General features: G+C 43.3%; 1 protein-coding gene across 3 annotated transcripts in view; it reads left to right on the plus strand.

Annotated features, from left to right (window-relative positions):
• The window catches only part of CACTIN (cactin, spliceosome C complex subunit), a 38079-nt gene that overhangs the window by 7063 nt on the left and 16399 nt on the right, over nucleotides 1–14617 (plus strand). For all 3 annotated transcript variants that reach the window (XM_063455957.1, XM_063455955.1, XM_063455956.1), the window contains 2 exons: nucleotides 2184–2346; nucleotides 2662–2776. In XM_063455957.1, coding sequence (XP_063312027.1) covers nucleotides 2184–2346; nucleotides 2662–2776 — 278 coding nt within the window. The remainder of the gene's footprint in view (nucleotides 1–2183; nucleotides 2347–2661; nucleotides 2777–14617) is intronic.

Below are 14617 nucleotides of genomic sequence, written 5' to 3' on the forward strand. Positions count from 1 at the left end.
CGAGACTTACACTGGGAGCTGACCGAGGTGCTGAACGGACCGGCGCGAAGGAGAAGGGAGCTGACAGGAGCTGCAGGAGAGGTAAGTAAGAGCTCTGCAGCCCCCACAGTCCCCAGTAAATACAGACACTGACTCTAGTATAAGCCGAGTTGGGGGTTTTCAGCACAAAAAATGTGCTGAAAAACTCGGCTTATACTCGAGTATATACGGTATTTAAAGCTGCCATGATGTTCCAATTTTATGCCTCTAAAACTGATGGCCACGATGTTCTGAATTTATGCCTCTAAAGCTGGTTGCCATGGTGTGCCAATTGTATGCATCTAAAGTTGCCATGATGTGCCAAGTTTATACATCTACAACTGATTGCCATGTTGTACCAATTTTATGCATCTAAAGCTGATTGCCATGGTATGCCAATTGTATGCATCTAAAGCGGATTGCTATAGTGTGCCAATTTTATGCATCTAAAGCTGACATAATGTTCCAATTGTATGCCTGTAAAGCCGATTGCCACGGTGTGCCAATTGTATGCCTCTAAAGCGGTTTGCCAGTTTAATGCCTCTAAAAGTAATTGTAATGGTGTGCCAGTTTTATGCCTCTAAAAGTAATTGTCATGGTGTGCCAGTTATGTGCATCTAAAGCGGATTGCTATGGTGTGCCAATTGTATGCCTCTAAAGCTGATTGCCATGGTGGGTCTCGAAAAATTACCGTTTTGAAAAGTTGGTCTCTGCTCATAAAAGTTTGGGAAGCCCTGCTATAGTCTGTTTCATTATTTTAGGGCAGAGGTCCTCAAACTCCGCCCCCCCAGATGTTGCTGAACTACAACTCCCATGATTCTCTGGCTATCTATGTAATTCAAAGAATCATGGGAGTTGTAGTTCAGCAACATCTGGGGGGCCGGAGTTTGAGGACACGCACAGCCAAACTTCCCCATAGGAAAGCATTGTATTCACTCGGTCAGTGCAGCAGAAGTGCATAATGGCAGCCACTAGAGGTGCAGTTAACCCTGCAATGTAAACATTACTGTTTTTTTTTTTTAATATTTTTTTTTATTGTAAGGTTAAAAGGGCAGGGCCACTGCATTTCGACCACTACATTAAGATAAAGTGGTCTGGTTTACGATAGTGGTAATTTAATCTGATTATTTCAATTTTGATCATGACCTTTTTTTCTTTTTAATCATCTCTTCATCTTGTAACTTATTAAACATTTCTCAACCTTTGTCGAATATTAGCATCTCTTAGCAATGACTTGAGTAATTATTTTGCTTTTGAACTAACTATTCAGTGCAAGTACTGTACAAAAACAAAACAATGCGTCCGCAGAGGGAGCCATTGATTAAAAAAAAAAAAAAGTTTAACTAATTTTGTGTTTTTGTCAAATGTTTAAGGGACACTATAGTCACCTGAACAACTTTAGCTTAATGAAGCAGTTCTGGTGTATAGAACATGCCCCTGCAGCCTCACTGCTCAATCCTCTGCCATTTAGGAGTTAAATCCCTTTGTTTATTAACCCTAGTCACACCTCCCTGCATGTGACTTGCACAGCCTTCCATAAACACTTCCTGTAAAGAGCCCTGTATTTAGGCTTTCTTTATTGCAAGTTCTGTTTAATTAAGATTTTCTTATCCCCTGCTATGTTAATAGCTTGCTAGACCCTGCAAGAGCCTCCTGTATGTGATTAAAGTTCAATTTAGAGATCGAGATACAATTATTTAAGGTAAATTACATCTGTTTGAAAGTGAAACCAGTTTTTTTTTTCATGCAGGCTCTGTCCATTATAGCCAGGGGAGGTGTGGCTAGGGCTGCATAAACAGAAACAAAGTGATTTAACTCCTAAATGACAGTGAATTGAGCAGTGAAATTGCAGGGGAATGATCTATACACTAAAACTGCTTTATTTAGCTAAAGTAATTTAGGTGACTATAGTGTTCCTTTAAAAAGATATGAAGGACATAGCATCCCTAGAAGCAAACATGATTGTGTAGCATGTACTTCATTTATATACTGTATACCCAGACACATGCCACTCTTTTTGAAAGGGATATATAATCTAACCCATCACAACCATCAAGTGTGACTCTCTTCACAAAATCAAGGAGTAAAAAGGAGCGTGAGGATCAAACTCCATAGGCAAAGTCACAGTTCAGGATTTTCAACATCATCGTGTTTTCGTATCTTAGTTCCAAGATCCGCATCCGAGATGGCCGCGCAAAACCCATTGACCTTCTGGCAAAATACATCAGCGCAGAAGACGACGACTTGGCTGTGGAAATGCATGAACCTTACACTTTCTTGACTGGACTCACTGTGTCTGACCTGGAAGACTTGCTGGAAGATATTCAGGTGTGTGCCACAGTACTCGCAGTAGGAATAACAACTATTTTAATATATCGATAATGAAACTGTTAAAATAAACTTTGCCATGTGTGTGATGCCAACGTCATGCATTCTAAGTCGGAATTTACCAGGTTTGCTCAGTTTTGCTTATTTTCATTTTATAAAACAAAAATCTTGTATTTAGATATCCTTTTTTTAAATTTTTGTTGTTCTTATTTTTTGGACTGGGAAGAGTAATGTTTAACTACATTATTAGAAAGCAATATGGCCTTTGCATCTTTAATTTTATTGTGCTTTCTTTATTGCCTTATTGCTCTTTAGATCTACATGGAATTGGAGCAGGGGAAGAATGTGGATTTTTGGAGAGATATGACCATCATCACAGAGGATGAAATCTCCAAGTTACGCAAGCTGGAAACCTTCGGGAAGGGGCCAGGTTAGACAAAATAGTATTTTTGTTTTGGGTAGGGCTTTGCTTATTCCAGTTGTTTAACACATGAACAAAATAACCGAATCAGGGCATTTTTTTCCAAGTGGCTTCTTTAGCCTAAAATTTGCAGTTTCCCTGGCCTCAGAATTGCTGGTTTAGTAAATAAACCCTATGTGCATTTGGTTATGAAGTCGTCTAGTAACATGTGAAACATTTGTGGTTTGTATACGCACTGTATATACAATTGTGAAATCTTGCAAAAATGGTGAAGTTCTAAAATATGCCTTTCTGAGAACTAGCTTCTCACTCTGCTTCAAAAATAGCTGCTAATTTCTGGTATTTTGTCCTACTGATACCGGAGAAACTGACGGAAGCCAAGCACAGAGAGATGGACACAGGTTTCTTCAGGAAGGAAGAGATTCTTTATTGGATCACCGATCGGGACTCAGAGGGACTAACGTCACCAAAATGCAGCAAGTTCTGAGCCCCGGACAATAGTGCAGGCTCCTTATATAGGCACATAACTCCTCCCATATTAAGCTCCACCCGCACATTCTCTTAACCAATCAACACAAATAAGAATTAACTTCCTGTTTGACCGCATGGCTTGTCCAGCACAATGGAGGAGGGGGAATACTACATCCTGTATTCTTGCACATGCTCCGTACACTACTGATCGTATCTTGCCTCGTGCAACCAACTGATCGATACGTCAGCATATGCACGTACACATGCCACGTGGTAATCTCGGCCTACTAAATTTATTTTTACCGAGATTCCACCACATTCCCCCCTTTGATGCCTCTTGATATTTCACAATTACTTGAGGCATCACTTAACCTTGGTTTGCATACACCGCAAGTTACCTTGAACCAGACCAGACTTATCTTATGATGTGAATCTTTTAACACTCATCTTCCTGCATTGGTTCTCCCTGATCTAGAGCCTTATACTTATAAATCGCCATTATCTGTGCAGCAGCCTTCCTCTCTGCTATATTTCCTATCAGGCTTTGCACAGACCTAACTACTAAGGGTATAAGACACGGCAGGACTAGACACAACATTAAAATCAGTAGGACTCCACCTACCACTGCCTTAAGCCCTCCAAACCACTCATACCAGCTACCAAACCAACTACTTGGATTATACCCTTTCCATACCTGAGTAGGCACATGCGCTAGTTTAACCATATGGCTAGTAAGCTCAGCTATTGCTTGCCCTTCGTCATCTATTTGAAGACAGCAATTGCTCAGGTTAAACTTCCCACATACACCTCCCTCTACTGCCAAAAGGTAATCCAAGGCTAATCTATTTTGGTAGACTGCTGTCCTCATCCTGGTGTTATGCTTCGCTAGAAGATTGAGCGCTTGTGATGTCTCGTTGGTGATAATCTCAACCACCGCCTGTAATCTTATAATACGGTTGAGCATATAAATAGGGGTTCTGTAACCAAAGGTACCATCCTCAGCCCACGTGGCTGGCCCATAATAATCTATAATACGCTGGGGAGGCCATTCATTATCTTCCCAGGTGCCTATCTCTATGGGTCCCCTTTTCTTCCTATGATTCACATCATACACTTTAACACCTAAAGTCTCACCTGTTTCAATCGGTAACAAGAAGAAGGATGGTTTGAGCATACCCAACACACATGCCCCTTCCCAGTCCTGTGGCAACTCCGAATAGGCTTTCTTACCACAGATCCAGTACAAATTTGCTGGGGCTCTCCAGGTAGATGTGATGGATAAATCAAACCACACATCCTTTAAATTGGCGTATCTAGCAAACGGGTTAGATGGTTCTGAGACATTTGAAGCCGACCACCAAGTTGTATTCTTTGTATCATCATCATAAGCTTTTTGCCCTAGACAAGTTAATTCTCCTACAGAAGTATTATACATTATTCCTTTCCTTGCTATGCAAACATAACCTATGATGGAGGTCTTTAATCTCCACTCAGATTTACCTCTAACACTCATATGATAATCGGCTTGTGTAGATATTAATTGGTCAACTGCCTCAGAACCGGACATTACCTCCTTTGCTTCCCAAGGCCATTGGTCTCCCATGTTAGTACCTCCACACACATAGCAGTTGGTAACATTAAGACTACCGGCAATACTTTCGGCTAAATCGATGAACAGGTTTTTAGCATTATGGGGGATCTTATTATCTATACTCATCTCTTCATAAAAGGAATGGTATACTTGATGAGTTTGGGAGGATACCGTATCAGTCTCTATCCCTATAAACAATAATGTCCCAGGATCTAAACCCGTCCCGTATATCTGAAACCCAAATAAATTACCATATTTGTCTAAGAACTTATCGGGGTTATTTATAAATATATGGATGGGATTACATTCCATAGACTTACAATATGGGCTAGTCGGCAACTTAGTCACTATCATGTCTTTGTCTACTGTCTGTCCCCAAGTCGCCCACCCCACACAAGACCAATATGGGCAAAAGTTATAGTCTTTATTTGGGCATCTAGGACTCACGTATTTATTTTTACTACTGGGACATATATACTTATCATTAGACCCATACGTCCTCTCCCATCTAAGATCCCCACACACATTCCATGGCTTTCTACCACTCGATATCGCTTTACACGCATCAAATAGCAGAACACCCGAAGAATGTACGGATTCTAACACCGTCTTATTAATTAGGGTCCCCTGAGGATCTCCATTCCTGAGAGTCAACCAAATTGTACGAGGTTGATACTCCGGACTGAAGCACTTAGGTTCTCCTACTCCTAAATGGCACACACTATAGTCTATATTTAAGTATCTACATCTCGATACATCTCCTTTACACTCGTATTGTGAATGCCAAATTAGGGTTTGGGAAATATGGTTACCTGTTCTCGTAGTCTTAATGCATACCTCACAGCTAGGAGTGTCGGTACCTCTACCTTCCTGAATATAAAAACACATATAAATAAACACTATCAAAAGCACATCTTTCGCCGTCATCCTCAGTCTTCGTCCGTGCGAAGGCACCTCAGCTTCCAGGATGTGAGGGCTGCAGGGAATGGAGTTCTGCTCGTCTTCACAGGTGTCCCTTCGAGACTTTCCTGGCTTATATACTATGTGTTGGTAAGCGGACAGGCTTTATTATGGCCTTCTCACTCACGCACCAAATCCCTGTAACAATAAAATTTGTAATCCACACGATTCCTCGTTACTCCGACTGAGTAGTGCGTTTTAACCGGATCTTGCAGGGATTCTCTGGATCTGCTGTAACTTGCCAAGAATCGACTGCTGCTGGTTTAACCCTGGAGTGATGTATCCACGGAGTCACTTCGGCTACTTTTATCGCTGTAGGGGTAGACAAAAGAACAACATAAGGACCTCTCCACTTGGGCCCTAACGGTACTTTATTCCACTCTTTAATCCATACTTGATCTCCTGGATGATAACTATGAACAGGGGGATAAATATTCACAGGTAATCTATCTTGTACCCATTTCTGTACCTCCTCCATAGTCTTACCCAACTCTACAACCTGCTGCCGAGTAATTCCTTCTCCCAACTGACTCAAATCCCCCCTTAAGTTACCAAGTACGGGAGGTGGTCGCCCATACATAATTTCAAAAGGAGAGAGGCCCATCCTTCTGGTAGGGGTACTGCGGATTCGCAATAGAGCTATGGGTAAGAGAACGTTCCACTTAAGTTGGGTTTCCTGACACATTTTAGCCAACTGGTTCTTAATAGTTCTATTCATTCTCTCTACCTTACCAGAACTCTGGGGTCTATATGCAGTATGAAGCCTCCACTTTATACCAAGCATATGAGTCAGTTGTTGTAGGCACTGATGAACAAAAGCTGGACCATTGTCCGATCCTATAGAACAGGGTAGTCCATATCGGGGTATTATTTCTCGTAGCAGGAATCTCACAACTTCTCCTGCTTTCTCTGTACGAGTAGGACATGCTTCTACCCAGCCTGAATAGGTGCACACAATTACCAACAGGTAACGATGTCCACCCGATTTAGGCATCACTGTAAAGTCTATTTGTAGATCGGACATGGGGAGTCCCCCCATAAACTGGACTCCTGGTGGCTTTACTGGTCCTTGTCTTGCATTATTTTTAGCACACGTTACACATCTTCGTACAATGGCCTGAGTCAAGTTGGACAATCTTGGTATGTAGAAATGTTTTCTGAGAGATTCTTCAGTACTGTCTCTCCCAGAATGTGTCCCGTTATGATAATTTTGGACAATTTCTACCGCTAGTGATGCTGGTATGACTATTCTTCCATCTTCTAGCTGATACCACTTGTTCTCCAAATACTTTCCCGGTTCAGTCTTTAACCACTCCTCTTCTTGAGCTGTATAAACTGGAGTCCATTGGGACAGTGGGGTTGGTATAAGAGCAGCTATATGCCCCACATATTCCTGTCTTCCTGATTCAGCAGCACGCTTAGCTGCACTATCTGCCATCCGATTTCCCTTGGTTACATCACCATCTCCTCTCAGATGCGCTCGACAATGTATGATACCGACTTCTTTCGGCTCCCACACTGCTTCCAATAGTTGTAGGATTTCAGCTGCGTATTTGATTTCTTTGCCTTCTGAATTCAGTAGTCCTCTTTCTTTATACAAAGCTCCATGGGCATGAGTGGTTAAAAACGCATACTTAGAGTCCGTATAGATATTCACTCTTAAACCTTCAGCCAATTGTAACGCTCGTGTTAGTGCTATTAATTCTGCCTTTTGTGCTGATGTTCCTTTCGCCAGTGGCCGAGCTTCTATCACCTTGTCTATTGTTGTCACTGCATATCCTGCATAGCGGATCCCTTCTTTCACATAACTACTGCCGTCGGTATAATATTGAACATCGGGGTTCTGGATGGGAAAATCACGAAGATCTGGTCTACTTGAGAATACTTCATCCATTACTTCCAAACAATCATGTTGACTTTCAGTAGGTTGTGGCAAAAGGGTAGCTGGATTTAAGGTGTTTACAGTCTCTAAATGCACTCTTGGGTTTTCACACAACATTGCCTGATACTTGGTCATACGGCTGTTACTAAACCAATGATTTCCTTTGTAATCCAACAACGTCTGTACTGCATGTGGGACTCGTACATAAAGTTCTTGACCCAGAGTGAGTTTATCGGCTTCAGCTACTAGCAGGGCGGCTGCAGCTACGGCTCTTAGACAAGGTGGAAGTCCGCTGGCCACTGCATCCAATTGCTTAGACATGTAGGCAACAGGTCTTTGCCATGATCCCAAGTACTGTGTCAATACTCCCACAGCCATTCTTCTTTGCTCATGTACATACAGGTAGAATGGTCGTGTGTGATCAGGTAGACCTAATGCTGGGGCACTCATCAAAGCCTTCTTCACATCTTCAAATGCCGTTTGCTGTTCTTGGGTCCATAAGAAGGGGTCGTGCTCTGTACCTTTGATAGCTGCGTACAGAGGTTTTGCCAGTATCGCATAGCTGGGAATCCATATCCTACAGAAGCCTGCTGCCCCCAAGAATTCTCGCACTTGTCTTCTATTCTTGGGTATTGGTATTTGGCAGACAGCCTCTTTTCTCTCTGGCCCCATAATTCTTTGACCTTCAGTGATATGGAATCCCAGATATTTGACAGTTGGCAAACACAACTGAGCCTTCTTTCTAGACACCTTGTATCCTGCCTTCCAGAGAATGTGTAGTAGATCGTGCGTTGCTTGCTGACAGATTTCTTTTGTAACTGCTGCTATCAACAAGTCATCTACATATTGTAACAATACACACTCTCCTGGGATGGACTCGAAATCCAGTAGATCTTGACTTAGGGCTGAACCAAATAGGGTAGGTGAATTTTTAAACCCTTGGGGCAGTCTTGTCCAAGTCATCTGGCGTTTTGAGCCCGTTACAGCGTTCTCCCATTGGAAAGCGAAAATACATTGACTTTCTGCGGCAATTCGGAGGCAAAAGAAGGCATCTTTGAGGTCTAAGACTGTAAAGTAGGTAGCCCCGCCCGGAATTAAAGCAAGCAGGTTATATGGATTGGGTACAACTGGATGTATACTAACAACCGCATCATTGACTGCTCTCAAGTCCTGCACAGGTCGATACTCATCTGTACCGGGCTTTTGAACAGGCAGCAATGGGGTGTTCCAGGGGGAAGTACAGAATTTTAGGATACCATACCGTATGAACTTATCCAGATAGGATTGGATGTTCTTCTTAGCCTTCTGCGGAATGTGGTATTGTCTTAGGCTCACTGGATAAACCCCAAGTTTTAGTTCAATTTTTATAGGTGGAATATTGCGGGCCAGTCCTGGTGGGTTGTTCTCTGCCCAAACTCCTGGTATGTTAAATAATGTCTCATCACTCCTAGGGTTTTGGCTAGTCAACACTGTATAAAGTCGCCACTCTTCTTCCTTTGGTACGGATAATGTCATGATACCTGAAGGTCCATTAAACTTTAAAGATGTTGTTCCATTTGGTAGGAACGTAATCTGCGCTTGTAACTTAGATAGCATATCACGTCCCAGCAATTGGACTGGACATTCAGGCATATAAAGGAATTGATGTTTTATTACGTGGCCTCCCAATGTACAGAGTCGACTTTTAAGAACCGGTTTTTCAGCACTTCTTCCAGTTGCTCCTATCACAGTAATAGTCCTTCCAGATGGAGGAGCAACTAGATTAGTCACCACTGAATGTTCGGCACCAGTGTCGATCATGAACGCACTCCTTTTCCCCCCTATTGATACATCGACCATAGGCTCCGCTCGACCAAGGGGGATGGAGCCCGGTCGGTATCAATAGTCCTCCATGACCGTGTCAGCCAATCCTACGAAGTCCCTGCCTTCTCTATCGCGGGACCTTTGCGCTGCTGGAATATACCTGTCTTCCCTAACACTTCCTCTGTTCCCATTACTCCCTCTATTACCATTACTCCCTCCGGGGCCTCCTCTACCTCTCGCTCTGCCTCTAAAGTTTCCGTAGCCTGCCCTGGGTAGGTCTCTCTCGTACTGCTCTCTTTGCGGACATTCGTTCCTCCAATGCCCTTCTTCCTTGCAATACTCGCACTGATTCCTACTCAAAGGCTCCCTACTCCATCTACTATCGCCTCTATCTGGGCCCCGTCTATCTACGCCTGCGATCGCTACCGCTAGCATATCAGCCTTTTTACGCATCTTGCGTTCCTCCTCTTTCTTACTTTCTGTTTCCCTATTCATATAAACCTTATTCGCTACCTCCATTAGTTGGGTGATTGACATACCTGCAAACCCTTCTAACTTTTGTAGCTTGCGCTTAATATCTCCGTAAGCTTGGCTGACAAAGGCAGAGTTCACCATTCGGGAATTATCTGCGTCTTCCGGATTAAAGGGGGTATACAAGCGGTATGCCTCCAATAATCGGTCATAAAAGACACTGGGCGCTTCATCGCTTTTCTGAATCACCTCAACTGTCTTCGACATGTTAATAGCTTTCTTTCCTCCGGCTTTCATGCCAGCAATTATAGCGTCTCTATAGGCTCTGAGTTGAACCATATCAGCACCATTTACATTCCAATCGGGATCGGTGTTGGGATAGTGTGTTGCGGCCCATGCTGATGGATTGGCTTGGTTCAAAGTACGGGCTTTATCCTCTAGTGCCTTAATGGCTGCTTGATTTATTCTTGTCCTTTCCTCATTGTTGAATAAAGTCATTAATAACTGCTGGCAATCAGCCCATGTCGGGTTATGTGTCTGTACTATTGAGGTGAACAGATCAGTCATAGCTTGTGGTTTCTCAGTATACGAGGAATTGTGGGTCTTCCAATTTAAAAGATCGGTTGTCGTGAATGGGACATATACAAAGACTGGGTCAGCATGTGCCATTTGGCCTGCGGCATCGATATAGGCTGACCCAGGATTCAGACGAAGAGGCATCTGATAGTGTTTTAATTGTTGGGCACCGGTCAACTGTCGGGTCTGTATGGGGCTACGTGGAGGGGCGTCAGTCATAGGTTCCAGTCGGGGAGAAATAGGGTATGAGGATATGGGAGCTTGGTTTTGGGAAAAGGTTGTAAATAAAACACTTCGAGCCGAGCTAGATGAAGCTTGACCGGAAGTCTGAAGTGGCGCCAAATCAGGATATTCGTTTTTAATGGGGGTTGGTTCTGATTCCGGAAGGGGAGATTTAGTACGAGGGGGGGTGGATCCTGTACTGGAGGAGGAAGCGGAAGTGGATGGGGGTAATGAGGGGAGGGTTGCAGGACTTCCTGCATTTGCGTCACTTCCTCTTAACGGAAAGTAAGGGGGCGGCAAAGGGATCTCGGACTCAGGGGGCGTGTCCAAAATGGGCCTAACACCAGTCCTAGTGGACGAACAAGTCCTAGCTACCATGAGGCGACACTGCTCCTCGTGGCATGTCCGGAGCCATTTTGGCGAGTCATTTACGGCCTGTCTCCAACAATCAATATAAGGAAACTGGCCGTAAAGTTCAGGCCTACCCGATACAGCCACGTGTAAGCGCTGTACCAGAGTTGGATCCAAACTGCCACGTGGCGGCCATGCCGCAACCAAAGTAGGCCACTCCCTAGTACACAAAGTGACCAAACGTACAGGAGACATTTTAACCCCAAAATCACAAGTTTTTAATCCCTTTTTAAAATTCTTCACCATACAACCTAAGGGATCCGGAATCGTTGACTGCGACGCACCCATACTTAACAATGGAACGTCGTCGACAACGAATACTATACACGCGTACTATTCAACAGTCACACCCGTTTCCTCTGGCAACAGCACCACGTGGTGCGGTTACCAAGTGAAACGTACACAATAACAATAAACACTCAGGGAATTCCCGTACACACACAGCTGTTACACCAGTCACTATATAATCAATATTATGCCCTTTGGCGTAACTATACAGTCACCCACGCTATAATTCTCTATATACGAATTACCCGTCTATAACACACCCCAGTAACATCGTCTTTTACAAATAGCGGTTACAGTACGGTTATCATAGGTCAAAGCACAAGTTAAGGTCACAATACAATTATTAGTGGTTATGGTGTTAAACATGCAATGGACGACAATGATTAGTACTTATATACAGTGTCAGTAAATATACAGGGTTATGGTACCGTGCACTATAATACAGTAACACACTATTAACACTCTCGCTAGACGGCTGAGCTCGCGCTATCTAACAAGATATACACTTTACTAAACAATCGTTAACACATTTACAATTCCCAACTAAACTATTGGCCAGTACCTTGAATGGACTACCTAAAACTATATACACCCGTTTTGGTTAGCCACACTGCCCAATCACCACATATAGCGAGCTAGAGAACCGAATTTACACAGGCGCCGCTTAGTCTCCCGGTCCCTCCGACCTAGCGAACGTAATATACACCCTAGAACGCTAGTCTAGACAAGACACCGGTGTCCGGCTAGGGCTATTTACACCAGGACCCCGCCTGACTAACAAAATCAAACGGTCTGACTAAAGAGCGTTCGATCGAGCGGTGCGCCTTCGCTCCTTCCCTCCGACAGAGGGGGCAGATACACAGATTCAAAACCCCTTTGGGCCTACCGCACAATCGGTATACCCCTAGTGGGTCCTGCCGTCTAAAACAGCAGCTGTCTTACCTCCTCGTTCCTGAACCTGAGTTCACACTCATCGACGGGGACACCCCAGCACTTCTCACGTAGCGGCCGATGATCTCCTGGACAACAGACCAGTGGCGCCGAGACGAAGGGAGGTCCACGCAGAAGTTCAGGGGTGCAGCCGTAGAGAACGTGGGCAAAGATAGACCGTCTCACGCCTCTGCCTCTCAGCTACCGTTGAACGATGAGCTTCCCGGCCAACGCACCAAATGATACCGGAGAAACTGACGGAAGCCAAGCACAGAGAGATGGACACAGGTTTCTTCAGGAAGGAAGAGATTCTTTATTGGATCACCGATCGGGACTCAGAGGGACTAACGTCACCAAAATGCAGCAAGTTCTGAGCCCCGGACAATAGTGCAGGCTCCTTATATAGGCACATAACTCCTCCCATATTAAGCTCCACCCGCACATTCTCTTAACCAATCAACACAAATAAGAATTAACTTCCTGTTTGACCGCATGGCTTGTCCAGCACAATGGAGGAGGGGGAATACTACATCCTGTATTCTTGCACATGCTCCGTACACTACTGATCGTATCTTGCCTCGTGCAACCAACTGATCGATACGTCAGCATATGCACGTACACATGCCACGTGGTAATCTCGGCCTACTAAATTTATTTTTACCGAGATTCCACCACACTACAATGTGCAATTCTCTTTTTTGATTTTCTCACAGTGGGATTTTTTGCAAGAGTACTTGAGTGAAAGACTGTGTTTGCGTATAGAAAGGGTTTTTAAATTGAGTTGGGTATAGCATCTGTGTTTCTTAATGCAGAAGTATCTGTAAAGTGACATTTTGTGTAAATGAGAATTTGTATGTGATAGCAGTGTGTGTGTTTTAATTCTTTTTTGAAGTACAAACTATTTTTCCACAAATACAAGTATCTGTTTGAAGACAGTGGTGTCTAGGTTTTCAGTGTTTGTTGTGGAGCGATGCTCCCTCGCTTTCAGTTTGACTTTCACCATGTGCTCATATCTTTCTTGTGCCCTAATATCCCTCCCATCATCACACTTGAGTGTGGCCAATTCTGAATGGAGGCTGCTTGCCTGTGTTTTTGCGGCTGCTTCATAACTAAACTTTTAGAATGTGATGGAAGTGCTGCCAGTTAGCCAGGGATGTGGCAACTGGAAAGACAGCACAAGAAATAGTGTTCACTTGGGGTAGGTTGGCAAAAGCTGTCAACTTCACTTACACTAGGCAGGAAGGTTTAAGGGGGACACTATATTCCCCCAAACAACGTTGGCTTAATGAAGCAGTGTTTTTTTTTTTTTGTTTGTTTTTTTAATATATATATTCTTAATTTTTATTTTGTCATATTATAACAATGCAATACAAGACAGACATAAAAGGAAAAGGAGTGTTGCAGCACCCGGTACATATAAGGAGCAAAGGGATATATATATTCTTTGTTTTATGATGGCTTGTCTGCCATAAATTATAGAATTAGAGTATAATTAGGGAAGCTTAGCGAACATAGGAGACACTGATGCCGGTAATCAGGTTACATTGTTCTGTGAAGGCATGGTTTTGAGTGATATCCATGCCTTTGAGTTAATGCAGCAGTTTTTGTGTATAGATCGTACGTATAGATCATGTTCAAAACCAGTTTCTCTGAAACTGCCATGTTTACAACTGAAGGGTTAAAACCTAGGGGACCTGGCACCCAGACCACTTAATTGAGCTGAAGTGGTTTGGGTGACTATAGTGTCCCTTTAACTTATTTTGTGTTTTTGTCACTGCTCAATTCTATGCCTTTTAGGAGTTAAATCACTTTTGCTTTTGTCAATGCAGCCCTAGCCACACCTCCCCTATCTGTGACTGACACAGCCTGCATGAAAAATGGTTTAATTTTCAATCAGATGTAAATTTATATTAAAATGGTTTTATCTCCTGCTCTGTAAATTGAACTTTAATTACATACAGGAGGGTCCTGTAGAGTCTAGCAAGCTATTAACAGAGCAGGAGATAAAAAAAAAATTGTAAAGGAAGCCTAAACATTAGATGACTCTTTACAAGACGATTTTAGGAAAGCTGTGTAAGTCAAATGCAGGGAGGTGTGACTAGGGTTCATAAACAAAAGTGATTTAACTCCTAAATGGCAGAGATTTGAGCAGTGAGACTGCAGGAGCATAACCTATAAATCAAAACTGCTTAATTAAGCTAAAGTTGTTTTGGTGACTGTAGTGTCCCTTTATGGACCTCTTCTG

The sequence above is a fragment of the Pelobates fuscus genome, chromosome 5 (genome assembly GCF_036172605.1).
Source record: "Pelobates fuscus isolate aPelFus1 chromosome 5, aPelFus1.pri, whole genome shotgun sequence".
In the NCBI taxonomy this organism is placed as follows: domain Eukaryota; kingdom Metazoa; phylum Chordata; class Amphibia; order Anura; family Pelobatidae; genus Pelobates; species Pelobates fuscus.